Source organism: Pinus tabuliformis, chromosome 8, assembly GCF_031772625.1.
Source record: "Pinus tabuliformis cultivar Carrire ecotype Pingquan chromosome 8, CPIR1, whole genome shotgun sequence".
Classification (NCBI taxonomy): domain Eukaryota; kingdom Viridiplantae; phylum Streptophyta; class Pinopsida; order Pinales; family Pinaceae; genus Pinus; species Pinus tabuliformis.
In genome coordinates this window covers 967,133,110-967,160,872 of record NC_142294.1, presented here as the reverse complement: position 1 = coordinate 967,160,872, position 27,763 = coordinate 967,133,110, and the positions used below count along the sequence as shown (strand labels likewise).

Sequence of the window (27,763 nt, the reverse complement as noted above, 5' to 3'; positions counted from 1 at the left end):
GGGATTACCTCAGGAAGTATTCTAGGATACTTGGGAGGTGATTGCAACTCTTGATCTAAAAGTAGGATATTCTGGAGGAGATTTGGAGGAAGAATGACTCTTGGAATGGCCTTTTGTTTTGGGATTGGACTTACTTTCCGTTCATAGTTTGCATGCCCTCCTTCTAGTGCCAAAAAGTGTTGAGGCCTTGAAAATCGTTGCTTCAACACAGGGGAAAACCACTTGGTCTGGACGCTAAGACAAATCCTTTTTCATTTAAGTAGTGGCTCAGACTAGAATGTATGGGACCAATTTCCCAATGATAGGTGATTGAATGAGTGTCTAATGCTTATAGTGAAGTGAAATAGATGGATTTTCAGTAATTAATTAAATGGAAAAATATGTACATTAATCTACTCTATAACCCGAGATTGTTTAACTTTTATCTAGATGTGATCTATAATGATTTTCCTTAGTAAATGACAATATAGATTTCTCAAACACCAATGGAAATGAAACTATTTCAAGATGATTAGTTTGATTAAATAGTTAATCAAAATAATGTGTAAACTCATATCGCATTTAGAATATCAAAGCAAATTTCTTAAGATGTATAAAAATATCAATGGCAGCATGATCTGTAGTGAATACATGTAACTATGTTCTTTAAATATCAAGTAATAAGAAATCTGAAAAGATAAATTTACTATTTATTTATGAACAAAACAGAGGTACAATGATAGAAATACCAGATGCACTTTGCTCAGCTCATAAAAGAAATAGCAACAGTTTAGTCCTTCTCACAAAGATGATTCTGGGAGTACAGTAGTGCAACTTCTCAAAATTCTTTATGAAAATTTGAAAAACAATGTTCCATTCATTCTATTGAGAAAAGTATGAAAGTAAAATAGTGCGAGCTTTCGTAAGACTTTCTTCATAAAATTCAGGACCTTTATTTCATACAACGAGTAAGCTTAAATATCAAAAACAACTGAATCTATTGTGCAGAGCGTTAAGGGCATTTAAACAGATCCCTTCAACAACACTTAATGGAAAACAGTTGTTTGGTGGAAATTTCTAAATGTGATTTGATGTCTTTATCAGATTTGTTTGTTTCATCAGATTATACGGATGCTTGTCTGTCTGTTTGAGCTTAACTGCTGCTTTTCAGCATATCTATCTTCTTCTATCATGAACCTGAACAAGAAAAACAGGAATTGATAAGCTGGAAATAAATGAAACTGATAAGCAAGTTTTATTTGAAACAAATCACTTTTGTAGGAAATCAAGAAAAATATACATTCATAATAAATTACGAACACAACCATCATGGAGAGTCATGCAAAGTGAGATTTGTGGTAAGATGAGTTGGACTTTTACGGTTTTATAGCAAAATCATAATCGCTTTTAGACCGAGGGTTGAATTATAATCATATTTCAAGCAAGGAGAATCCTTATTGAAATAGACAAAAATTCAAATAAGACCAAATTGCAATCAGAATGGGCAGAGGAGGAACGAATTAAGGCCTGTGACTTTTGTGATTGCGTGGACATGAGAATTTATGGATTGGAGTGAATAATCTCGTTGGGTCTGGGGCTTTATTGCAGTCGCAATCGGTGTGATGTAGGACCCTTTGGTAACTGTGATAGCTCCATATGCGGGGTTTTATGGTATGGATTTTATAATCCCATCGAGTTCGGGCCTAATCGCATATCACAATCGAGATATGACAGGAGGCAGTGATACAGTGATCCTTTGTTATTTTCAATAGCCACGGACGTGAGGATTAAATTAATTGCAGTGTATAATTCTATTGGGTCCGGGGCTTTATCGCATATCGCAATACACAGGATTATCGCAATCGACATTCGGAGTTGCAGACTATAAGAGGTGGTCGAAATACTTGTGATTTGCGATATGCAGGATGACGTCGAGGCTGACGTCATGGTGATGTCACTATGACGTGGAGAATGAAATGGAATGTTGATGTGGCACGTCACAGGTGACAAGTGATGTGGTATGTGACGTGGAAAATGACATGGAAATGACGTCACTTCTAACGTCATATCGCAATCGGAAATCAAGATCATATCGCAATCACAATTCAAATGAGGCATGGCTCCTGGAATTTTGTGATTGCACGAATGCAATATTTAATTTAAACGTGTTTTATAATCACTGTGAGTCCGGCTATATCGCATATTGCAATCGGGAAGGGGCAGAGTGCTTGGTCTAATGAAATTTGCGATGGCTTGTGAATGAGGGATTTTATAGATTGCAGTTGATTTTCCCATCAGGTTCGGTGTAATCACAATAGGCAAGAGGAAGGACTTAATCTTTTATGGTTTATTACGATAGCTCTGGACACAGGGAATGTATGAATTGTTTTAATTAAGCCATCGAATCTAAGCTTCGTCGCAATCGCATTTGGTTGGCCTAATCGCAATCGCAATTCGGCTAAGGTAATGGGGTATGGACTTAAGCCTTTTCAACTTTCGCGATAGTCATAAACGCAGGGAATTATGAATTGAGATGTGTATTTTCCCGTTGGTTCCAACTAATCGCAATCACAATTATGGAGTAGAGCGGGGAAGACTTTGCCTTTAGGAACTTTCATTATTTGTGATGTGGGGTATAGTGGAGTGTCAGAATTTGTGAGGATTCCAACCTTAGGGGATCAAAAACTCCAATTTATTTTGTTTTTTAATTAAATAACCCATTTTATTTATTACTTAAGGTTTTTTAAAGCCTAAGTATAAGTCTTGGTTCTGGGGGCTATTTAATTTGGTTTTTTAGGATAATCAAGGTTTAATACTTGGTTTTTAATAAAACAACCTATGTATTAAGCTTTGATTATAAGATTTTTCTCAAATTGAAGGGTCCCTATTTTAATATAACAAATTTCATAGGAAATTTATAATATATTAAAATGGGGGGATGTTGAACAGTACAATAGTTCCCAACACTAAATTCACAGCTGCAAAATACACGTCATGCTATGCATGGAAACTGTTGTGTTCCTCCCTCTGCCTCTGACAAATCTCGATCTGGAAAATTTTATTCTCTTTCGACTCCCTCAGAGAATTAATTTTCCACAAAAAAATTCCCACCTAGCCAATGGACTACACAACCTCTCTAGGGTTTGGAACTGATGCCTACACAGTGCTTTTGAAATCCTTCTTCCGTCCGCAACCAAGATATTCCTGCTTTACCTATGCTCTGATACATGTGAAAGTTCGTTGTCTTGAATTTTACTGCAACAACTGATATTATTTCTTCTATTTTTTAAATTGACTAAACAAATTATTTACAGTTTTCTATGGCAAATATCGAAACATATACACTGCAGCCTACACAAATGAAAATCTGCGGAAAATAAATGCAAGCACACACATAACCATAATGACACAATTATTTTTGTCAATCGTCCTCGGAAAACCCAATGTGGGAAAATCGGCGTAGCAGATGAGGGTTTCTTTTATTAATCTTCAACAATAATTTTTGTACAAAATACTGATATCTAAAATAGAGAAAGAATCTCTAAGAGAAATTTACTGATGAATTTCTCACACTCCTCAGCCTTTTTCTGACCTCGAAGAGGACCTTATACCCTTTCATTGTTCTCATTGTGTCACCCTTTGTGCAGTGATTGTGTAGGCCCTGCGTCACTCCTCTGCGCTGATGAAATGTGTCCCTCCTCTCCACTGGCCCTTCCAGATTTGTCCTGCACTCTCAGACTATTGTTTATGTCCTCTCTCTCCCACCTGCAACTCACTCTCCGACTTGATTTTCTCTTGCAAAACTTTAGCCACTGAGAAAATTGATCTACTTGAGGAACTAAGTATCTTCCCTGGTGTGTTCTCTAACTACCCATTGACTTCTTATAATCTTCTGTTGGAGCACCAATGACCAAGATTAAAACATAATCGATGGCCCAAATTAATTCCCTGTTGATTTGTGTGAGTTTCTAAATGATTCTCACCACATCTCAATTGATAATGATTAATTAACCATGTTCCCTAAATTTGAAGTTAGGAAATAATTAAAAAATGGTTAATAACCTAATTGAGACACTTATGGGTGGAATTTCCATAAATGATTTCAGGGTTTGGAGAACTCATTCATTCTAGCCTCTCCACAAAGTTTTGTGGCTAGAACACATCTGATGCTACAAAAACTAACATTGTCACCTATAGGATTATAGGTAACAACAACATTTCTATTACGATTTTTTGCAAACTGAATGAAGAAAAGGTCTTGTAGGGGTATCCTCCTGTAGGTCATCGGAAATGAATCTGACTGCACACCATTGAATTCTAGGTTGTGCAAACTCTCAACATCTTGAAGAGGTTCGAAATCGACAGCCTAGCCAAGATATTCTCCCACAAATGATATGGAATATCAGTTGCCTGTATTTTGCTCCTTCACAGCAAAAACCAATCTAAAAAGCAATCCAAAAGCCTCTTTCTCCCTTAAAAACTTCACAAGTCATAGTCCATAGAAATAATTAATAGAATATAACACTAGAAGACAAATATCAAATAGCTCTACCAATGGCTATGGGAAAACATGAAAGCACAAAAAATTAACCCAACACAAGGGCTCGGAAATACCTTGCCAGTGGTAGTAACCACCTTTCCTCAAACAAGAGCGCATTCAACAAACGACTAAAGAAAATACACACCCTCATTGTAGAATTCACACACCCTCACTGTAGAATTTACACACGCACAACTTACACACCCACAACTTAATAATGGGGACTGTAGAATTTATACAGGTAAATCCCCCCATGAATTCAACCCTACCCTTGATTTCCTAGAATGGTAGAGGGCGATTGCAACCAAATATGACCTGCAAACCAGGAAATCAGGGTGATTGCAACCAAATACGACCTACAAACCAAAAAATCGGGGTGATTGAAAGCAAATCCAACCTCCAAACTAGATGAATCAAGCCTTTGGATTGTTTATCAAGCTTATTTTTTATGGCTAAAATGTAATAATTGTTTATTTTTTAAATAATTTTTGGGCTAACTATAGAAAAGGGGTGTAATATAAAAATTCGTCCCTAAAATGTTCTATGTCAATCACAGAGTTGTTGGGGGTTATCCATAGGTATAAAGCTTTAAGCCTAGCTACTCAATTTGTGTTGGTTAATTTTTTGTTTATAGCATTTAGTTTTGTTGTGTATGTTTGGGTGGAGTGGTTGTCTGGCAAGGTACTTTCGTCCCCTGCCTTTTCTATCTACATTAGGTAAGGTGGGAAGTCTAGTTGTTTGTAGGCAGGTGATGGAGCCTAATCATGGACACTTGAGTTTCGAGCATTCTGGACTACCACTATGTACGGGTTCAGTGTTTTCGGGAAGGAGGAAGCTTGGTCGGCTAGCTATTAGTGTGGCCTTGGAAGCTCTGAAATCCTGCACACACCAGGTCAAGGTTTTGTCAACCCTCTTGGGGAGGTTGGCAGGTGTACTCTTCACAAGGGTCAGACTGGGTAGTGACAAAGCGACTATTGTATTTCAAGTTTTTGTTTTTGTGGTGTCTTGCAGGGGCCTACCTAGTGAGAGGCGTTTTCATTTGGGAACAAGGAAGTCTATGGCCCCAAGTGTGAATAAGAGGCATCCCAAGCTATTTAGTTGAACTTGTAGGTACAACAAAGACATTTCCATTCTTTGGCAAGAAGTTATGAGGTGGGCACTCAATATGGCTCCTTAGTGAGGTTGGGAGAGAAGAGGAATGGAGGTGAGGGGTTTTTGGGTGCGGCAATAGCAAAATGAGCAGGGGCATGGAGAAATTGTGGACCCACCACCCTCTCATTCTTTTCCCTCAATAGTGTATGCCTCCTTATCGAAAGACAACGCTAGTCTCCTTCGAGAATCGAACAATCGAGCCTAGTAGGATGATCACAATGACATCATAGATTTCATGAGTCACGGTCAACGAAATTTGTGGGAGATGCATGATAGATTGGTCAGTCTCTAGAGAGGGTAGTGACACATATAAGAGAAGCTTGACTGTATGGAAACTGTATTGGCTCACATGGAGGGGCATGTTCACTATGAATTTAAACCTTTGTCATCATCTGACTCGGGTCCAAACCATCCTGCAATGGTAAATTCTGAAAATTTCTGGTGCTAATTTGTTGTCTCTTGGTCTTATGGCTTTTTTGGCACTTTTTGTCTGTAATGATATGCATCTATTGGATGATAAATCTAGTAAGAGTGAGGCCAATAGGTTTTTGAAAAACATTATGGGGAGATGTAATCTTTTAAATTAATAAAAAAACATTGATTTATTAAATAAATAAATAAATAATCAAATTACATATAAATAAAATTACTATAAATATTATATTTCTATAGAAATATTATTACATTGTAATTATACCATCCTAGATCCATCTTAACTCCAGATCCTAGAGGGATCAATCAAATCTCTTTTCGCTCTAAAAGAGGTTTGCATATCAAGAGATTTGATCATTTTGGGCTCTTGGTAGATCCAGAGTTGAGATAGATCTAGGTTGGTTTAATTTCTCCCTTTAAATAGGATATGGGCTCTTAGTAGTTCCAGAGTTAAGATAGATCTAGGTTGGTTTAATTTCTCTCTTTAAATATGGTATGGGCTCTTGGTAAATCCAGAGCTAAGATAGATCTAGGTTGGTTTAATTTCTCCCTTTAAATAGGATATATTCCACATGAATATCATGGGAAAAATCATGGATTCTTAATACAACAGATCAATACTGCGAGTCACTTTTATTTTTAATATTATTTTATTTTAACAGTGTTATTTTTATTTTTATTTTGACCAAGCTAAAATGTTACACTATATTACATTAATCTTTTTATTTAATTTAATTTTTATTTTTATTTTTATATAATTTGACTTAGTCAAAATGTTAAATATTACATTACACCATCTCTACCATATTGAGCCAGAAAACACCTCACCTCACCTCTTCACATAATTAACAACTATTAAAATTATATATATTGTTATAAATTTAATGAAACTATTTATTTTAATTATGAATATTTAACAATAAGTCTATTTTTTAATAAATTTAAAATCAATCTATATTAATTTATTTAAAATTATGTTTTTTTAACATTGAAATTTAATTAATTCACAATATTAATAATAAGATAATAAAAATGTTATTTGTTTTGAAATAAGACTTCAAAAACTTAGTAATGGTTAAAAAATCTCATATAAAAAATAATGTGAGAGAAGCTTAAACTCGGAAAAACCTAACCACTTAAAACTATACCCTTTTTTTCCAATATTACAACAATCACGCTAAGATGCTTTCTGTAAAAATATTCATTATGGAAAAGTTTCTATTAAATCGACTATGCCATCTCCAACACCTTGCTGTAATATAGCAACTTTTTTTTTTTTTCTTTTTTTCTTTCCCAACCGCAAGAGCTAATGGGCATACTATTGAGCATTAAATAAAAAATAAATGGGTATGTTAAACAACTATCAAGAACCATATAACCGAGTATTTAATACCCAATAGTATGCCCTCTCCCAACTGCCATAGAACTGCATTACGCATATCCAGGGGATACGGGGCATATCCAGCGGTTATTAACTCCTGACATATCCATGATGTTATTAACTATTTTATACCGTGAGATTGATAACTCCATTATGCATATCCATGGGATACGGGGCATATCCATGCGGTTATTAACTCCCGGCAGATCCATGAGTTTATTAACTGCCAAGCAGCTGTAACGGTAAAGAAACCACACAATAAGTAAAGGAGGGCTTCAGTAGACCAGCAATGGTGGTGATAGAGGAAGACTTTGTAAGCCACCTGCTAATAACTATGGAGGCTCCTTTTCCTGTGTATGGAACAAAGGCTCCATTTTTGCAAGGATTATCTTTAGATTGGCTTAGAAATCGCTCTAAATGGGCTGTGATCAGTAATGGCTCGGCTATTGATTCATGGAACTCTCCATGTAACTATCTTCGAGGCAGATTCACTGAGTGATCCTGGTTGAGTGACGGGAGGAGCTCCCAAGTCCTTCAGAAAGGTAAAAAATGGCGTAATTTGAGTTCTAAGATATAGAACGATCGAATCCTCTGTGATTCATTTTGTCTTTTTGTCTTTTTTTTTATTATTGTTTGTGTCTATGGTTACAGTTCATTCAAGACATTGAGGGGCATTCAAGAGACTATGGGGTTTGGAAAAGGAGCTAACAGACTGTACGCGACCATCGATCTGGAGAAAGCTCTAGTGGGTTGAACTCGGTCTAGAGAAAGCTCTAGTGGGTTGAACTCAGATCCTTGACGAACCCAAAAACCCATGATGGTATGATTCCTTTCACATTTACTGTGCTAACCAAGCTGGCAATGTAGGAGTTCTCTTTCATGCACATGGGACTGTTGAATCTCTACTGCACTTTAAATACTTGGATGCTTGTATTTTCTTTCACCCTCTTTCTGATGAAGATATTTGGCCAATGGCAATGGCAGATCAGGATAAGCCAGAGACCCATCTAATAAGCTTTGCAGGTTCCCCAAGATGCAACAATACAAAATCCATTCGTTCCGTCCTCATTGAACAGTGTTTAGGCAGACCAAAGAGTTGCAATTTTTTGAACAGCAATTCCTACGTTTGCCTAGGTCCCAAAAACACAGTGAAGCTCTTCATGCAATCCGAATTCTACCTTCAGCCTCCTGGTGATAGCCCTACTCGGAGATCCCTGTTCGATTCTCTTAAAGTTGGGTCATTCATGTGTTGTTCAATCCCTTTACAGCATATTATAAGTATCCATGGCATCTTCAGTTTGCATAGCAGAAGAGACAGTTGAAGAAAATAATATAAATGTGATAGAGGCTCTTCAGAAAATCCCCAAGGAACAGAGGAAGGAAATGAGAAAGACCATAATCCAGGAAATTATACCTGCTCTAGTCTATGGTGACACAGATTTAAGATTTAAGGTTTTCCAGGATGCATTTATGATTTCTTTGAATAATATTCTCTGGAAAAAAACTAATCCCTCCAAGGATGAAGCCATTGAATCCATGATGCATTCCATTATGGAGGGGACAATGCATCTGACTTGAGTACAAGTTTTGAACTTTACAGACAACTAAGCTCTTGTAAAAAATTGTTTTGAATTGAGGATACATGAACAATCAGACGTTCATGGTTTTTGTAATTGCAAATAAAGGCATTGAAATGTGTCAGGCAATTGTTATAAGTGCTATCTCCACGATTCATAGGGAAAAAACTGAAGTGGAGTCTGCACCCAGCAACTTTCGGTTTGTTGGATGTTATTTAGTTATGTAGTCAAGAACATAGTTACTGGTTGTTATTTAGTTATGTATTCATGAACATAATTATCGGCATCTTCTTTGGTTTTAGTTTGGTGGTTAAAGGCTACCAAAACCAGAGTTTTATACCGATCGGACCTCCAAATTACACAGATGCATATGTATGTGTTTTCCTTATCAGGCATTAAGAAAACTGTTCAATGTCTAAAATTTAGTTTCATGTATTTCTCTCTTTTAATATCATAAAATGTGCAAATGAAATCTATTCAATGTATCAATGACGTGTAGATTGTGGATTACTTTAATTGTGTGTGGTTTAGTTCAGATTATTGTTTCATTATTGTTTCATGGAGCAGGAAGTATGGCATTGGATGAGATGGAGTAATTTTGAAACCGTCTCAACTCTGCCTTCAAGCTCTGACATAAGCCTAAACACAGATGAAGCGTTATTCAAAATTGCTTCCATTTCTTCCTTTGACATAGTTTCTCCTCCATGAATGATGAACTGTCGGTTGGATTGAAATTCTTCAATGCGATTGCCTGTCTGCTAGTTAATTTTACAGATTCTTTATTTTTGTTTTGCAAAATACTTTAGACATCACAACAGTCTTCTTAGGGAAAAATCGACTCAAAATTTGGAAGAAGTGTTGGAATTGTTAAAGGGCTGTCGTTTGACCACCCCTGCTCAGTTTCGAAGAGTGGTCTATCTCAACCCTAGGTTCCTTTTTTATAGATCCAAAATGAACTTTTTTGTAGTTGCGGTACATGGAACGTTTAATCTAGCGAAAGAAACCTTAGAAGAAAAGATTACAGTGTTTGAGCAGTCTGGGTTTCTCAAAGAAAAAAATTTCGCAAATGATAGATCGGGATCTGTCTATTCTGTGGCTTTCAAACGGATGGTGAGATCACTCACACTTTCCTCAGATTCAGTGGTACATCAGCAACATGGAGATCAAGCTTGTCTACACATGTCAGCATATAGGTCAGAATGAACAAGGGATAATATGGCTACTCTTTAGTGACCAGAGGACAAATATGGCTATGGCTACAGATAAGCTCTATTATAGAGAAGCAAATTTTGTAACCAAGTGCGATGTTAGGTTTTGGTGGATTACCTTTTTTTTTTTCTTTTTTTTGGTATAGATGATATTGCAGCCGAGAAATATTATGTTTAGTATGAGAATAGCTCAGCAGAGAACTGGCAGATTCTGCAATTCTTGGTCTCAGAAATTTATGAGAAAATTTGGGGTAGATAAAAAGCTCATCATTGTAAGTTGTATCCGATCTGAACAAAATCCCTATTAAAATGAGACATGCACTGAATTTGTCAGTAAAAACATTTGCTAAGATTATGAGAGATAAATCTTTAATATGATTTTTCCTGTTCATAGTTTTTATTTTTTCACCAAAGAACTCCAGGTAACAAAATCCCTATTAAAATGAGACATGCACTTAATTTGTCAGTAAAAACATTTGCTAAGATTATGAGAGATAAATCTTTAATATGATTTTTCCTGTTCATAGTTTTTATTTTTTCACCAAAGAACTCCAGGTAAACGCTTCACTATTGGCAATTTTAATAAGGGGACATTTTGGCTATATAATCTTCATGATTTCTCTTGCGGTATTTGAATATGATTGGTAATTTAAAAAAAATGTCGAGGCTTGCTGTTCAGATGGTCTCAAGTAATGAGAGTTACCCTGGATGGGACTCTAGCTTAAATTTGGCATTCCCTGTCATAACAAGGAGTGCTCTCAGAAATGACTTGATTCATTTTGGGCAAGGAAAGGATAGAAATTTGAAGAGATTGGGCAGAACTCTACTATCTATAACAGAGTTCAAGTATTACTTGGACAATCATCTGCCTTTTTAAGTTTTAGGCTATGCTGCCCTCTGCAGTTACAACGTTACCAAGTTTTGCTTCAGTTGTAGTTTGCAAAAGTAAACACCTCATCTTTGCAAAAGCTAACAATTCATTTCAATGAAAAATGTAGTGAAATATTTGTTCTTGAACAATTTTAGTCATGTTGTGAATGAGTAGTCCAAATGTATGATGTCTGCTTCATTTGTTTGACGAGATGGTTGATGGTCCTTACCATTACAGTGTATATTTCCAATTTTTCATCAAATTTTGAAAGTGTGATCTAGCAATTTTAACAAGGGGACTTTTTGGCTATATAATCTTCATGACGCTCTTGCTGTATTTCATAATGCTCCTGAGGTATTTCGTGATGCTATCTTTCATGATGCTCTTGCGAATGATAATTTAGACGAGACTTCTTGTTCAGATTGTTTCAAGTTTCAACTAAAGAGAGTTAGTCTGGATTGGACTTTACTTTAAATTTGTCAATCCCTGTCATAACAAGGAATGCTCTCAGAAATGCCCCACTTGATCCATTTTCAGCAGGCAACGGATAGAAATTTGAAGAGTGGGCAGAACTCAACTATTTATAACAGACTTCAAGTATTACTTGGACAATCATCTACCCTTTTTAGTTTTAGTCTATATTGCCCTCTTCAGTTACAACATTACCAAGTTTTGTTTCAGTTGTAGTAATGGAGTAGTTGCTTTGATAACATCTAGTTTTATGCTTCCTTCTTAACAACCTTTTCTCTGTTGGTGGCATTACACTTACTACGAATCTTGTCCATTATGAACAGATGACCAAAGAAGGTATAAATTGAGGGAGAAATTTATGAGAGGTTATTGCAAAGAGGTTGTTAGAACAAAGGCTTAGGAATAAATAGTACAGAGAGAACTTAACAAACATAGACTTGGCTTTGGCAGCTAACCCGTTCATCCTTGAACTACAATAACAATCTCCCCAGGTCAGCATGTCCTTGAGGTTTTTGAAGATAGAAACGTGTTGCCGTTGGCTTTAGGATCGAATGGGTTGAATGGGTAGATGCATTAATTTTATTTTTACGTCGTAAGGCGTTCTTCTCTAAAATCCACTCTCTCTAAAATCCACTCTCCTCTTATCTTACCTGTCAAACTATGATCCGTTTGATTTGATTAAAATGTTTGCTACTATTAAAATGTAGTTATAACTGAAACAATAACAGTTTAAACTTTATTTTTTCTTCGACCAGCGAACCCTGAAGGTAGACGGCCATGGATTGCGTTGCAGAGTGAAGGTAGAAGGCCATGTCTTTACTTAGTTTGGAGAAGAGGGTGATTCCTCGTCATAGCTGAGTAATGGAGGCATTGAAGTCTATGCAAGCGTTGAAAACAAAAATGCATTTTATATCGATTATTTATTTGACAGAAAAACGTTTCGTGGAGATATATGTGGGTTCGAATGCAGAATCCTCAGTTCTGCGAGATATTTACCACAATGTGAAGTGTGGAGTGTTGAACATTGACAAGGAGATATCTAGTGAATCAGATATAGGGCCAAGGATATTCACCACGTGCCAAGGCATGAAAGCTGGAAAGTTGAGCGTGGAGAAGGAAACGCTTATTGAATCACATGTAGGGATAAGGCTAGGTCATGAAGAAAGTCATCCTAAATGAAAAGAATTTAAAAATCTGTTGCAGGATATTTCAGTGAACGAATGGTGAGATCACATCATCAACATGGAGATCAAGCTTGTCTACACACATCAGCATATAGGTCAGAATGAACAAGGGATAATATGGCTACTCTTTAGTGACCAGAGGACAAAATATGGCTATTTCTACAGATAAGCTCTATTATAGAGAAGCAAATTTTGTAATCTGTCTAAGTGTTTTAGAACCAAGTGCGATGTTAGGTTTTGGTGGATTACTTTTTTTTGGTCTTTTTATACAGATGATATTGCAGCTGGGAAATATTATGTTTAGCATGAGAATAGCTCGGTAGAGAACTGCCAGTCTTTGAAATTCATGAGAAAATTTAGTGGTAGATAAAAAGCTCATCATTGTAAGTTGTATCTGATCTGAACAAAATCCCTATTAAAATGAGACAGGCATTGAATTTGTCAATAAAAGCATTTGCAAAGATTATGAGAGATAGATTTTTAATATGATTTTTCCTATTCATAGTTTCTCTTTTTTCACCAAAGAAATCCAGGTAAACGCTCCACTTCTGGCAATTTTAATAAGGGGACATTTTCGCTATATAATCTTCATGATTGCTCTTGCGGTATTTCAATATGATTGGTAATTTTAAAAAGTGTCGAGGCTTGCTGTTCAGATGGTTTCAACTAAAGAGAGTTAGCCTGGATGGGACTCTAGCTTAAATTTGTCATTCCCTGTCATAACAAGGAGTGCTTTCAGAAATGTCCCACTTGATCCATTTTGGGCAGGGAAAGGATAGAAATTTGAAGAGATTGGGCAGAACTCTACTATCTATAATAGATTTCAAGTATTACTTGGACAATCATCTGCCTTTTTAAGTTTTAAGTTACGCTGCCCTCTGCAGTTACAACGTTACCAAGTTTTGTTTCATTTGTAGTTTGCAAAAGTAAACACCTCATCTTTGCAAAAGCTAACAATTCATTTCAATGAAGAAAGTAGTGAATTATTTGTTCTTAAAATTTTTCAGTCATGTTTTGAATGAGTAGTCCAAATGTATGATGCCTGCTTCATTTGTTTGACGAGATGATTGATGGTCCTTATCATTATAGTGTAAATTTCCAATCTTTCAACAAATTTTGAAAGTGTGATCTAGCAATTTTAATAAGGGGACTTTTTGGCTATATAATCTTCACGACGCTCTTGCGGTCTTTCATGATGCTCCTGCAGATGATAATTTAGACGAGACTTGTTCTTCAGATGGTTTCAAGTTTCAACTAAAGAGAGTTAGCCTGGATTGGACTCTAGCTTAAATTTGTCAATCCCTGTCATAACAAGGAATGCTCTCATAAATGACCCACTTGATCCATTTTCGGCAGGCAAAGGATAGAAATTTGAAGAGAGTGGGTAGAACTCAACTATCTATAACAGACTTCAAGTATTACTTGGACAATCATCTACCCTTTTTAGTTTTAATCTATGATGTCCTCTTCAGTTACAACATTACCAAGTTTTGTTTCAGTTGTAGTAATGGAGTAGTTGCTTTGATAACATCTAGTTTTATGCTTCCATCTTAACAACCTTTTCTTTGTTGGTAGCATTATAGCTATTACGAATCTTGTCCATTACGAACAGATGACCAAAGAAGGTATAAGTTGAGGGAGAAATTTATGCGAGGTTATTGCAAAGAGGTTATTAGAACAAAGGCTTAGGAATAAATAGTATAGAGATAACTTAACCAACATAGACTTGGCTTTGGCAGCTGATCCCTTCAACCTTGAACTACAAATACAATCTCCCCAGGTCAGCATATCCTTGAGGTTTCTGAATATAGAAACGTGTTGTGATTGGCTTTTGGATCTAATTGGTTGAATGGGGTAGATGCACTAATTTTATTTCTACGTCGTAAGGCATTCCCCTCTTAACTCCACTCTCTCTTATTTTACTTATCAAACTATTTTACTTATCAAACTATGATCTGTTTGATCTGATGTTAGACGATTGAAATGTTTGCTGCCGTTAAAATGTAGTTATAAGGTTATAACTGAAACAATAACAGTCTAAACTTCATCTTTTTCTTCAACCAGGGAACCCTGATGGTAGACGACCATGGCTTGCGTTGCATAGTGAAGGTAGAAGGCCATGGCTTCACTTAGTTTAGAGAAGAGGGTGATTCCTCGGCATAGCTGAGTAATGGAGGCATTGAATTCTATGCAAGCGTTGAAAACAAAAATGCATGTTACATCGATTCTTTATTTGACATAAAAACGTTTCATGGAGATATATGTGGATTCGAATGCAGGATCCTCAGTTCTGCGAGATATTTACCACCATGTGAAGGGTGGAGTGTTGAACATTGACAAGGAGACATCTAGTGAATCAGATATAGGGCCAAGCATATTCGCCATGCGCCAAGGCATGAACGCTGGAAAGTTGAGCATGGAGAAGGAAACGCTTATTGAATGACATGTAGGGATAAGGCTATGTCATGGAGAAAGTCATCCTGAATGAAAAGAATTTTAAAATCTGTGGCAGGTTGTTTCAGTGAACGAGTGGTAAGATCACTCACACTTTCCTCAGATTCAATGGTACATCAACAACATGGAGATCAAGCTTATTTACACACGTCAGCATATAGGTCAGAAAGAACAAGGGATAATATGGCTACTCTTTAGTGACCATAGGTCAGAAAGAACAAGGGATAATATGGCTACTCTTTAGTGACCATAGGACAAATATGGCTATGGCTAAAGATGAGCTCTATTATAGAGAAGCAAATTTTGTAATCCATGTCTAAGTGTTTGGTGGATTACCTTTTTTCTTTTCTTTTTGTACAGATGATATTGCAGCCGGGAAATATTATGTTTAGTATGAGAATTGCTCGGCAGAGAACTGCCAGATTCTACAATTGTTGGTCTCTGAAATTCATGAGAAAATTTGGTGTAGATAAAAAGCTCATCATTGTAAGTTGTATCTTATCTGAACAAAATCCCTATTAAAATGAGCATGCGTTGAATTTGTCAGTAAAAACATTTGCAAAGATTATGAGAGATAGATATTTAATATGATTTTTCCTATTCATAGTTTTTCTTTTTTCACCAAAGAACTCTAGGTAAACGCTCCACTTCTGGCAATTTTAATAAGGGGATGTTTTGGCTATATAATCTTCATGATTGCTCTTGCAGTATTTCAATATGATTGGTAATTTTAAAAAAAGAGTTGAGGCTTGCTCTTCAGATGATTTCAACTAAAGAGAGTTAGCCTGGACGGGACTCTAGCTTAAATTTGTCATTCCCTGTCATAACAAGGAGTGCTCTCAGAAATGTCCCACTTGATTCATTTTGGGCAGGGAAAGGATAGAAATTTGAAGAGATTGGGCAAAACTCTACTATCTATAACAGAGTTCAAGTATTACTTGGACAATCATTTGCCTTTTTAAGTTTTAGGCTATGCTGCCCTCTGCTGTTACAATGCCAAGTTTTGTTTCAGTTGTAGTTTGCAAAAGTAAACACATCATCTTTGCAAAAGCTAACAATTCATTTCAATGAATAATGTAGTGAATTATTTGTTCTTAAAAAAATTTAGTCATGTTTTGAATGAGTAGTCCAAATGTATGATGCATGCTTCATTTGTTTGACGAGATGGTTGATGATCCTTACCATTACAGTGTAGATTTCCTATCTTTCAACAAATTTTGAAAGTGTGATCTAGCAATTTTAATAAGGGGACTTTTTGGCTATATAATATTCATGATGCTCTTGCGGTATTTCATGATGCTATCTTTCATGATGCTCTTGAGGTATTTCGTGTTGCTACCTTTCATGATATGCTCTTGCGGATGATAATTTAGACGAGACTTATTGTTCATATGGTTTCAAGTTTCAACTAAAGAGAGTTAGCCTGGATTGGACTCTAGCTTAAATTTGTCAATCCCTGTCATAACAAGGAATGCTCTTAGAAATGCCCACTTGATCCATTTTGGGCACGCAAAGAAAAGAAATTTGAAGAGAGTGGGAAAAACTCAACTATCTATAACAGACTTCAAGTATTACTTGGACAATCATCTACCCTTTTTAGTTTTAGTCTATGCTGCCCTCTTCAGCTACAACATTACCAAGTTTTGTTGTAGTTGTAGCAATGGAGTAGTTGCTTTGATAACATCTAGTGTTATGCTTCCATCTTAACAGCCTTTTCTTTGTTGGTGGCATGACAGTTATTACGAATCTTGTCCATTACGAACAGATGACCAAAGAAGGTATAATTTGAGGGAGAAATTTATCAGAGGTTATTGCAAAGAGTTTGTTAGAATAAAGGCTTAGGAATAATTAGTACAGAGAGAACTTAACCAACATAGACTTGGCTTTGGTAGCTGACCCATTCAACCGTCAACTACAATAACAATCTCCCTAGGTTAGCATGTCCTTGAGGTTTCTGAAGATAGAAACGTGTTGTGATTGGCTTTAGGATCCAATGGGTTGAATGGGGTAGATACACTAATTTTATTTTTATGTCGTAAGGCGTTCCCCTCTAAAATCCACTCTCCTCTTATCTTAAAACTATGATCTGTTTGATCTGATGTTAGATGATTAAAATGTTTGCTACCTTTAAAATGTAGTTATAGCTGAAACAATAACAGTCTAAACTTCATCTTTTTCTTCGACCAGCGAACCCTAAAGGTAGAAGGCCATGGCTTGCGTTGTAGAGTGAATGTAGAAGGCCATGGCTTGAAACGGGCTTGCATTGCCGAATGAAGGTAGATGGCCATGGTTTCAACGGACTTGCATTGTAGAATGAAGGTAAACGGTTCTCCTTGTGTGAAATAATGTTGTGGAGAGAAAGAGGGTATATAGAAGTAAAGGCAAGCTTTCTGTTTCAGTGGGAAGATGGGTTCAAGGGAGAGAAAAGCAAGGGTGGGTTTGAAGCTGCCAATCCCAGCTCAGGAAGACGCATTTTCTAAGCCTTTAAGCTCACCAAATTTAGCTAAAAAGATGTTGCTAGTTTTACAACCTTGTTAGGCCTTTGAACTTGGGGAGTTGGCATTTTGGCTCTTTTGGCAAAGGAAACTTTTATTAAAGTGCCAAGCCTTGAACTACAAGCCTTTGAACTCACCAAGCCTTGAACTACAAGCCTCTGAACTCAATTAGTTGGCACGTTGGCTCCTAACATGAATAAAAACTTAATAAAAACTTTGTTGAACCTTTGATTCACTAGTTCTCTCCTAATTCATTAAGGATTTGATCACTTGTAGGGTGAATCAATCTTCATGAGGAGTTGGTTGGTTGCCAAGGTTCCTTGGTGCGCTAATGATCATGCATGTCAGTAAGATTTTGAGATTTACATGGTTCTCTGCACATTGGAAGAAGGTTAAATCCTCTACTTGAAATGCTTAATACTAATCCTATAAGCCTTGTCTCCATGGCTCAAAAATGAAGCAAATTGAAACTTGTCAAACTATTTTAAATTCACTGAAATGGAAACCAACAAACTCCCTTGGTTTTTTGGCTTCATCAAACCATAACCCACTCTCATGAACTAATATTTACAAATTGTCTGTTGCACAAAGTAGAGGACAATAATCTTTCAAATGAGTGGTTGGACAACACATTTTGTGTTCAAATTGACAAGTTTCGTAATGTGGAAAGTTGGAATTGCCTAGTTGATGGGAATATAAGTTAATATTTTGGGAGATTGCTTGGTCAAAAGAAACATAGGAAGCTCCATATCTAGCGCTGAGAAATGTTTTGCTATGGTGAACGGTATTAATCACTATCAATGTGTGCATAGAGAGAGAAAAATATCCATACTCATTTCATAATTGTGATACTCTTTCAGGGTTAGTGTGGCTCAATAAGTTGAAATCTAAATCAAGGTTGCACAAGGTAACCACAAGAGAACTACAGACAAGTAGAATGGAATTGAACAATTCTTCATCTTTTCAATATTTGTTTTTGTGCAGTGGTTCACAATATGGTCATCTATGTTATACTTTATTTGAAGGTGTCTGTTACTGGTCTGTGGTTATAGAAGGTGAAAATTGAGATCTTTGACAACTGTGAGAAAATATCTCCATAAATTTAATGCTAATTTTTTTTATTAAAGTGAGCGCCTTAATAAGTTAAGAACTCCTTTGTGACTATGGTTGTTAGATTCCAGTAAGTTTTAGTAGAATGAAATTTTCATATTCAATTTCTTTATATGTCACAATGCTTCTTGAATTTATGCCTTACGACGTTTCCTTTACAACATCTGGTGCAATTGCTAATTAATACCTATTCTATAAGTACTACTGATGAAGTTCCAGCCTACCAGATTTTTTGGCAACTTGGCATATACAGCCCATGATGTAATGGCGAACGCGGTTACCATAGCGCCCTCCATCACAAAGTCAAATATTATTCTAAGTTCAATTTTCCACATGGCATGAACAATGTTGCAAAAAAAATTAGGTTTTATTTTAGTTACGCGCATTTTATGTATGTATGAATGGCATGGCATGAAAAAGATATGCATCCATACATGACATCCCAACACGTCGATCGTATACAGTGTGGTCCCACGGAATATTACAGAGAATCATCGTGGGAATGCTACATCTTCCTACTCCCAATTCTCAATTCCCACGTGACTTTAAAAAAAATTGCGCATTGCAAATAATCCATTGATTTTCAGAGAAAAAAAACTTCATAGTATTATATTGAGTCAATATAAAAAGTACATAAGATACAACAAGGATCAAAACTAGCCACCTTGCCAGCACATGAAATCAAAACCTTGCAGACATAGGACATCCCAAAGGAGATCTAAACATCATCATACCAAAATCACAGCAAAACAGTCTTTTCAAGGACAGGATCAACAGATGTCTATACACATATAACAAAAAGGGACTAGCTGAATAGCAAATAAGCAGAAGGATGAAAAGAAAAGATCATAATCCAGGGATGGAAAAGTCCTGGATGAAGCAAGAACGTTCACCATCAGAAACCATCATAGACCAAGAACCAGGCTCTAAAGACAGCCCTTTCTTCGACAGACGGTCAGCTTGAACATTTTGGGAGCGGAAGATGTGGTGAATAGAGCATTGTTTCATATTTCTCCAGAAATACATAATCCTGTCCATCCACCCAGATAAATGAGGACAACTGATGTGGCAGGCTCCCCTAACATGGTCAATCATGGATTTTGAATCACCAAATATTGAAATGTTCTGAATCTCAAAAAACACACAGAAGGCAAGCAGTCCTGCAAGAGCTCTCGCCTCAGCCAAGCTGTTTGTACCACTTCCACCATTCCATGATAAAAAATATTGCAGCTTCCCATCCATGATAACGTGGACCCCACATCCACAAATATTATTCTGCTCGGCCCCATCAAAGAAACACAGGGAACACTATTGAGAGGATCTTCCACCTCTTTTTTGTGATCCATTTTCATCTTGGGCTTTTTAACATGCATCATATCGTGTGTGGACAGAATATGATGCAAGGATGACTTTAGAGGCTCTTTTGAGTCTTGGAAAATTTTGGCATTCCTCCATTTCCATAAGCTCCATAAGACAATGATAAACAGAGATCGCCAAGAGTCCTTTTGCACGCACCACCATTGAAAAGCAACCTGAATTGAAACAAAGACAACATGAGGAAAACCATCAAGCAGAGACAATTCATACCAGATCTGAAGAGAGGAGCTGCATTGGAAAAACATATGAAGATTGGATTCCTCCGCAGCTTCACACATAGAACATCTACTCGGACCACGCCAGCTCCTCTTCCTCAACTTATCCCAAGACAAATTGCGGTTGTTGAAGACCAGCCACAAGAACAGGATCATTTTGAGAGGGCATCCCAACTTCTAGAAGCACGAGGGATATATTAAGCAAGAGTTTGAAGCCTTTGAATAAATCATATTAGCGTAGATGTCTTTAACACTAGCAGGCGACTTTGCATTTGGAACGATCCACACAAGATGGTCCGCTGTCCCAGAACGATGGATTCCCAAGCTACATAGAGCATCTTTAACTATTTTCCATACCGGAAGCAGTGGGACTGGCAAATGAAGATCGTGGCCATCTTTCCATAAGGGGATAGGACCGCACCAAGAAGAAATTAATTTATCCCACGTGAAAATACCATTCCTATGAAGAAAAAGAATAAGATTTTCAGGGAAGATAACACATTCTTGTGCACCCACGATGGAGTCGATCCCGATTAAGATTCGGTTGCCAGAGAAAAGGTTCCATCTCAAGTGCTCCAAGAAGTATTTCTAGACTTTCCTGAGACTGAGCCATATAGCAGAACCTTGTCTGACTCTGATTGATCCCCTCTTGTACCAAAATTCCAGATCTTTATCTTGCAGATATTTCTTTCTAATAGTTAGACTCCACAGACCTTCACCATAAATGCCTCTCGACAGCGATTTGCATAATAGCGCTCTTCCAAAATTTCGCATATCTAGCAAGCCCCAACCGCCAAGCTTCTTTGGCAAAGAGATCTTCTCCAGCTTCGACAAATGGATTTTACTTTGACTGGAACTACCGCCCCATATAAAATTTGCCATCAGTTTATTCATCTTGTGAATAATGCTAGCTGGAAGGAAGAAGATGTGGGCCCAATAAACAGCTAATTGCGCTAAAAAACTGACGGGGTAAGAACAAGTCTGCCTGCCAGAGAAAGAGTCTTGAATTCCCAGGCGGAGATCTTTTTATAGAATCTTTCCAACACCCATTGCCAATCCGCTTTGGAGTAGCCTTTGGCCTTTAGTTGAAATCCCAGATATTTCAGACCTTCTTTAAGCGATCTCGAATCAATACCAAGCAGATCAGCAATCCAGTTCACCATTTCCATGTTTGTATCATTATGGTAAAGGGTAGATTTTCCTTTGTTGATATATAATCCAGTAGCCCTCTGAAATCTATTAAGAATGTCATTGAGGCAAATCCAGGAAGCTCTACACAGCATGGCGAAGATGAGCACGTCATCAACAAAAAGGTTGTGAGATAAATAGATGTCCCTGCATATCCTAACCGGCTTGCATCGCTTTTCGGCCACGACTTTATTAATCTGAAGGCTAAGAGAGTTCATCGTCAGAATAAATAAAAGAGGGGAGAGGGGACACCCCTGACGAAGCCCCCTTTCCACTGGAAAGAAAGGAGAAGGCATTCCATTGATGATGACCGAGTAGTGGACGTTCTCTACGCATGACATGATCCAATTGATGGATTGAGAGTTTAAACCAATCTTTGCCAGTAAACACCTCATGAATCCCCAATCCAAGCAATCGTAAACTTTTTGCAGATCGATTTTAAGAATGGCCGCATCCATCTTAATTGATATCATTGAAAACAGGCTTTCCTGAGTAATAGCAACAACATCCAAAATGTTGCGCCCCTTTAAAAAAGCATGTTGGTCCTTGGAGAGGAAAGAGGCCATTGTCGATTTCAATCTCTCCGCAATAATTTTGGAAATGATTTTGAAAGAGATATTGCATAATGATATCGGCCTGAACTCTTGGAAAGATTCCACTTCTGCCTTTTTTGGGATTAGAGCAATCTGGGTGGATGATATGATGTGGTGAATACTTCCAGACATACGAGATGCCTCAACCATCCTCAGCAGGTCTTTTTTGATGATGTCAAAAAAGTGAGTGAAGAATTCTATGGTCCAGCCATCCGGGCCTGGGCTTTTATCCTTTTTAAAAGCTTTGAGAATGCCAAGGAGTTCCTCTTCTGTGATTGGCTGGAAAAAGCTCACATTTCTTTCATCATCAAACATTTTTAGAGCCAATTCAATCCCCTAAAGAACATCCTGAAAATCATAGACTTCCCTTCTTTTGTATTGATTTTTAAAATGCCTCACAACTTCATTTGAAATATCTTGTTGGGATACATAATAACCACCCTTACCATCACTAATTCTCCAAATTGTGTTTTTTTCCCGCCTGGCATTTGCAACTTTATGAAAAAATCTACTGTTACAATCGTCGTCCTTTAGCCAGATTTCCCTGCTTTTGAGCCTCCATGATGCCTCCTCCTGTTCCAAAAGCTTTTGTTTTCTTTTTCCCAGATCTCTTATGCGGCATTTGATGCTGAGAGGAAAATCATTTGCATTCATAGCTCCTAAAATGCTGTCCATCTCCTTTTTTATGTCTTGAAGCGACTGTCTGTCCCTTTTCCTTTTATCATGTTGCCACTCCTTCGCCACCTTTCTCAGAACCGCCAACTTTTCTCTAAAAGTCATAAATGGGGGGGATAAATCTCTTGCCGATAGATCCTTCCATGAATTGGATATAATTTCATTGAAATCTTGGTCCTCTAACCAAGTTCTATTAAATTTGAATGGATATCCCATTCTGAAGCCCTTCTCCCGCCAGCTGAGGAAAATAGGCCTGTGATTAGAAGTGAAGGCGGTTCCTATGGATGAGATGGGCATACCCATTTTGTCTATAATGCTAGCATGCAGAATGAACCGATCAATCCTCTTGGCAATATATGCTTCTCCCGTTCTACTGTTGTCCCATGTAGGCATCAGTTTAGTAGGAGCAATATCCACAAAATTTTTGTTAAGAAGTTCCAGCTTAAAATGGTCAGCGAGCGGGTCTCTTTTTCTGCATTTACCCCAACATTCATCAGAGCTTAAGGTTAGATTTAGGTCTCCTACTATTATCAGAGATTCAAGTTCAAAAATTTCGGAGGCAAACAATTTTTCCCAGAAAGGGAGCATGTTCTTATAGGGCGCATAGGTGTTCAGAATATTAATATGAAAACTTCCTCTGAGAAATGCGGAAATAAGAATACCAGCAAAGCACTTGTAGGCTTTGGCAATGATCCAATCGGGATCCCATAAGACTGCCAGCCCCCCTGATAGACCGCTTGCCTCAGAAGCAACCATAAACCATGTAGGAAACATTTCCCTAAAGTAGGATATGGAGACTCGGCTGCTGTGTATGGTTTCTTGGATTAAAATGATTTTTGGTCGAGCTGAATGGAAGATTTCCTTTAGCACCAAGAATTTTGGTTTTGCACCTAAACCCCTAATACTCATGGAAACAATAAAAGTCATTTGGAAGGCTCACCAGCCATGCTCGCTCTAAGGCGCTGAAGATCAATCATATCATGAATGGGGACATCTACAAGGGATAAATTTCTTACTCCAGATTCTGAAACAATCGATCTCCCCCTAAAATGCGAACTACCTCCAATGTGTTTTTTCCTAACAGTAATATTTCTTGCGGAATTAGGGCTTATGAAAGGGGAAGCAGGGCTATTCGGTTTATGAATGGTCAGAGGTTCCAGCTCGAGAGATTTTTTACAGAGCAAGAAATCAATGTCACTGTCATACCTATTAACCGGAGATGTCTCAGGGGAATTGAAAGGAGTGGCTGCCACCCAAGGCTCTTTTCCTTTTGAGGATGGAAGAAGATTCTTAACCGGCGACGGGGAGGAGGATGAGATCGGAATGGGATGGGAGCCGACAATAAAATCTTTCAATTGCATTGGCGAAGGAGAAGGGACAACCTTATCATCCGATGGCTCAGGGATAGGCGCGCAAAAATTTGATGAAGACCTGTTAATATCGAGACAACCAGGTTTAGCTGAGGAGGTCTGTCCGGTATCAGGTCTACGTGATAACACACTTGAGTGAGCACCTTCGTCTTGCACCCTCTTAATAAATTTTTCAAATGATTTAAAAAAAATAAAGTGATTATGAATTTGAGAAACTTTTAATCACTGTAAAATATCTCTAATTTCATATAAAGATCTTGAAAACATATACAATTTAGTACTTTTATTTTCTTGAAAATTTGACAAGTATATGTTCTTTAAATAGGATATGGGCTCTTAGTAGTTCCAGAGTTAAGATAGATCTAGGTTGGTTTAATTTCTCTCTTTAAATATGGTATGGGCTCTTGGTAAATCCAGAGCTAAGATAGATCTAGGTTGGTTTAATTTCTCCCTTTAAATAGGATATATTCCACATGAATATCATGGGAAAAATCATGGATTCTTAATACAACAGATCAATACTGCGAGTCACTTTTATTTTTAATATTATTTTATTTTAACAGTGTTATTTTTATTTTTATTTTGACCAAGCTAAAATGTTACACTATATTACATTAATCTTTTTATTTAATTTAATTTTAATTTTAATTTTTATATAATTTGACTTAGTCAAAATGTTAAATATTACATTACACCATCTCTACCATATTGAGCCAGAAAACACCTCACCTCACCTCTTCACATAATTAACAACTATTAAAATTATATATATTGTTATAAATTTAATGAAACTATTTATTTTAATTATGAATATTTAACAATAAGTCTATTTTTTAATAAATTTAAAATCAATCTATATTAATTTATTTAAAATTATGTTTTTTTAACATTGAAATTTAATTAATTCACAATATTAATAATAAGATAATAAAAATGTTATTTGTTTTGAAATAAGACTTCAAAAACTTAGTAATGGTTAAAAAATCTCATATAAAAAATAATGTGAGAGAAGCTTAAACTCGGAAAAACCTAACCACTTAAAACTATACCCTTTTTTTCCAATATTACAACAATCACGCTAAGATGCTTTCTGTAAAAATATTCATTATGGAAAAGTTTCTATTAAATCGACTATGCCATCTCCAACACCTTGCTGTAATATAGCAACTTTTTTTTTTTCTTTTTTTCTTTCCCAACCGCAAGAGCTAATGGGCATACTATTGAGCATTAAATAAAAAATAAATGGGTATGTTAAACAACTATCAAGAACCATATAACCGAGTATTTAATACCCAATAGTATGCCCTCTCCCAACTGCCATAGAACTGCATTACGCATATCCAGGGGATACGGGGCATATCCAGCGGTTATTAACTCCTGACATATCCATGATGTTATTAACTATTTTATACCGTGAGATTGATAACTCCATTATGCATATCCATGGGATACGGGGCATATCCATGCGGTTATTAACTCCCGGCATATCCATGAGTTTATTAACTGCCAAGCAGCTGTAACGGTAAAGAAACCACACAATAAGTAAAATAGGAGGGCTTCAGTAGACCAGCAATGGTGGTGATAGAGGAAGACTTTGTAAGCCACCTGCTAATAACTATGGAGGCTCCTTTTCCTGTGTATGGAACAAAGACTCCATTTTTGCAAGGATTATCTTTAGATTGGCTTAGAAATCGCTCTAAATGGGCTGTGATCAGTAATGGCTCGGCTATTGATTCATGGAAATCTCCATGTAACTATCTTCGAGGCAGATTCACTGAGTGATCCTGGTCGAGTAACGGGAGGAGCTCCCAAGTTCTTCAGAAAGGTAAAAAATGGCGTAATTTGAGTTCTAAGATATAGAACGATCGAATCCTCTGTGATTCATTTTGTCTTTTTGTCCTTTTTTTTATTATTGTTTGTGTCTATGGTTACAGTTCATTCAAGACATTGAGGGGCATTCAAGAGACTATGGGGTTTGGAAAAGGAGCTAACAGACTGTACGCGACCATCGATCTGGAGAAAGCTCTAGTGGGTTGAACTCGGTCTAGAGAAAGCTCTAGTGGGTTGAACTCAGATCCTTGACGAACCCAAAAACCCACGATGGTATGATTCCTTTCACATTTACTGTGCTAACCAAGCTGGCAATGTAGGAGTTCTCTTTCATGCACATGGGACTGTTGAATCTCTACTGCACTTTAAATACTTGGATGCTTGTATTTTCTTTCATCCTCTTTCTGATGAAGATATTTGGCAATGGCAATGGCAGATCAGGATAAGCCAGAGACCCCATCTAATAAGCTTTGCAGGTTCTCCAAGATGCAACAATACAAAATCCATTCGTTCCGTCCTCATTGAACAGTGTTAGGCAGACCATAGAGTTGCAATTTTTTGAACTGCAATTCCTACGTTTGCCTAGGTCCCAAAAACACAGTGAAGCTCTTCATGCAATCCGAATTCTACCTTCAGCCTCCTGGTGATAGCCCTACTCGGAGATCCCTGTTCGATTCTCTTAAAGTTGGGTGCATTCATGTGTTGTTCAATCCCTTTACAGCATATTATAAGTATCCATGGCATCTTCAGTTTGCATAGCAGAAGAGACAGTTGAAGAAAATAATATAAATGTGATAGAGGCTCTTCAGAAAATCCCCAAGGAACAGAGGAAGGAAATGAGAAAGACCATAATCCAGGAAATTATACCTGCTCTAGTCTATGGTGACACAGATTTAAGATTTAAGGTTTTCCAGGATGCATTTATGATTTCTTTGAATAATATTCTCTGGAAAAAAACTAATCCCTCTAAGGATGAAGCCATTGAATCCATGATGCATTCCATTATGGAGGGGACAATGCATCTGACTTGAGTACAAGTTTTGAACTTTACAGACAACTAAGCTCTTGTAAAAAATTGTTTTGAATTGAGGATACATGAACAATCAGACGTTCATGGTTTTTGTAATTGCAAATAAAGGCATTGAAATGTGTCAGGCAATTGTTATAAGTGCTATCTCCACGATTCATAGGGAAAAAACTGAAGTGGAGTCTGCACCCAGCAACTTTCGGTTTGTTGGATGTTATTTAGTTATGTAGTCAAGAACATAGTTACTGGTTGTTATTTAGTTATGTATTCATGAACATAATTATCGGCATCTTCTTTGGTTTTAGTTTGGTGGTTAAAGGCTACCAAAACCAGAGTTTTATACCGATCGGACCTCCAAATTACACAGATGCATATGTATGTGTTTTCCTTATCAGGCATTAAGAAAACTGTTCAATGTCTAAAATTTAGTTTCATGTATTTCTCTCTTTTAATATCATAAAATGTGCAAATGAAATCTATTCAATGTATCAATGACGTGTAGATTGTGGATTACTTTAATTGTGTGTGGTTTAGTTCAGATTATTGTTTCATTATTGTTTCATGGAGCAGGAAGTATGGCATTGGATGAGATGGAGTAATTTTGAAACCGTCTCAACTCTGCCTTCAAGCTCTG

The 27,763-nt window shown here is 36.9% G+C and overlaps 3 protein-coding genes, 1 long non-coding RNA gene and 1 pseudogene across 6 annotated transcripts; 2 read left to right on the top strand and 3 right to left on the bottom strand.

Annotated features, from left to right (window-relative positions):
- LOC149238685 (F-box/kelch-repeat protein At5g15710-like) overlaps positions 1-4,670 on the bottom strand; it is a 29,451-nt pseudogene extending 24,781 nt beyond the window's left edge.
- Positions 4,671-7,541: 2,871 nt separating this feature from the next.
- On the top strand, positions 7,542-9,313 carry LOC149238684 (uncharacterized). Of its 2 annotated transcripts, XR_016245413.1 has the most exons (3): positions 7,731-8,026; positions 8,136-8,304; positions 8,469-9,313. It is a non-coding gene; the product is annotated as an uncharacterized LOC149238684 (long non-coding RNA). The 2 variants fall into 2 exon arrangements; XR_016245412.1 differs by having other exon boundaries at positions 7,542-8,026; positions 8,136-9,313.
- A 10,387-nt stretch (positions 9,314-19,700) lies between these two features.
- On the bottom strand, positions 19,701-20,096 carry LOC149238683 (uncharacterized). The gene has a single exon (XM_089369642.1). It carries the CDS (start codon positions 20,094-20,096, stop codon positions 19,701-19,703), a length of 396 nt encoding a protein of 131 aa, XP_089225768.1.
- Positions 20,097-22,563: 2,467 nt separating this feature from the next.
- On the bottom strand, positions 22,564-23,676 carry LOC149238682 (uncharacterized). The gene has a single exon (XM_089369641.1). It carries the CDS (start codon positions 23,674-23,676, stop codon positions 22,564-22,566), a length of 1,113 nt encoding a protein of 370 aa, XP_089225767.1.
- A 1,909-nt stretch (positions 23,677-25,585) lies between these two features.
- Positions 25,586-27,384, top strand: LOC149238681 (phospholipase D alpha 1-like). Of its 2 annotated transcripts, XR_016245411.1 has the most exons (3): positions 25,586-26,097; positions 26,207-26,375; positions 26,539-27,384. XR_016245411.1 is itself a non-coding variant. In XM_089367024.1 (2 exons), exons 1-2 carry the CDS (start codon positions 25,990-25,992, stop codon positions 26,261-26,263), a joined length of 165 nt encoding a protein of 54 aa, XP_089223150.1. In that variant the 5' UTR covers positions 25,586-25,989; the 3' UTR covers positions 26,264-27,384. The 2 variants fall into 2 exon arrangements, 1 of the variants encoding a protein (XP_089223150.1); XM_089367024.1 differs by having other exon boundaries at positions 26,207-27,384.
- The last annotated feature ends 379 nt before the right edge of the window (positions 27,385-27,763 follow it).

Bases quoted from the DNA above. Each gene is read 5' to 3' on its own strand.
- LOC149238683 (XM_089369642.1), bottom strand. From the start codon at position 20,096: ATGGATGGGAAGCTGCAATATTTTTTATCATGGAATGGTGGAAGTGGT.
- LOC149238682 (XM_089369641.1), bottom strand. From the start codon at position 23,676: ATGTTTCCTACATGGTTTATGGTTGCTTCTGAGGCAAGCGGTCTATCA.
- LOC149238681 (XM_089367024.1), top strand. From the start codon at position 25,990: ATGGCTCGGCTATTGATTCATGGAAATCTCCATGTAACTATCTTCGAG. The intron at 26,098-26,206 runs GTAAAAAATGGC...CTATGGTTACAG, and splicing joins CTCCCAAGTTCTTCAGAAAG to TTCATTCAAGACATTGAGGG.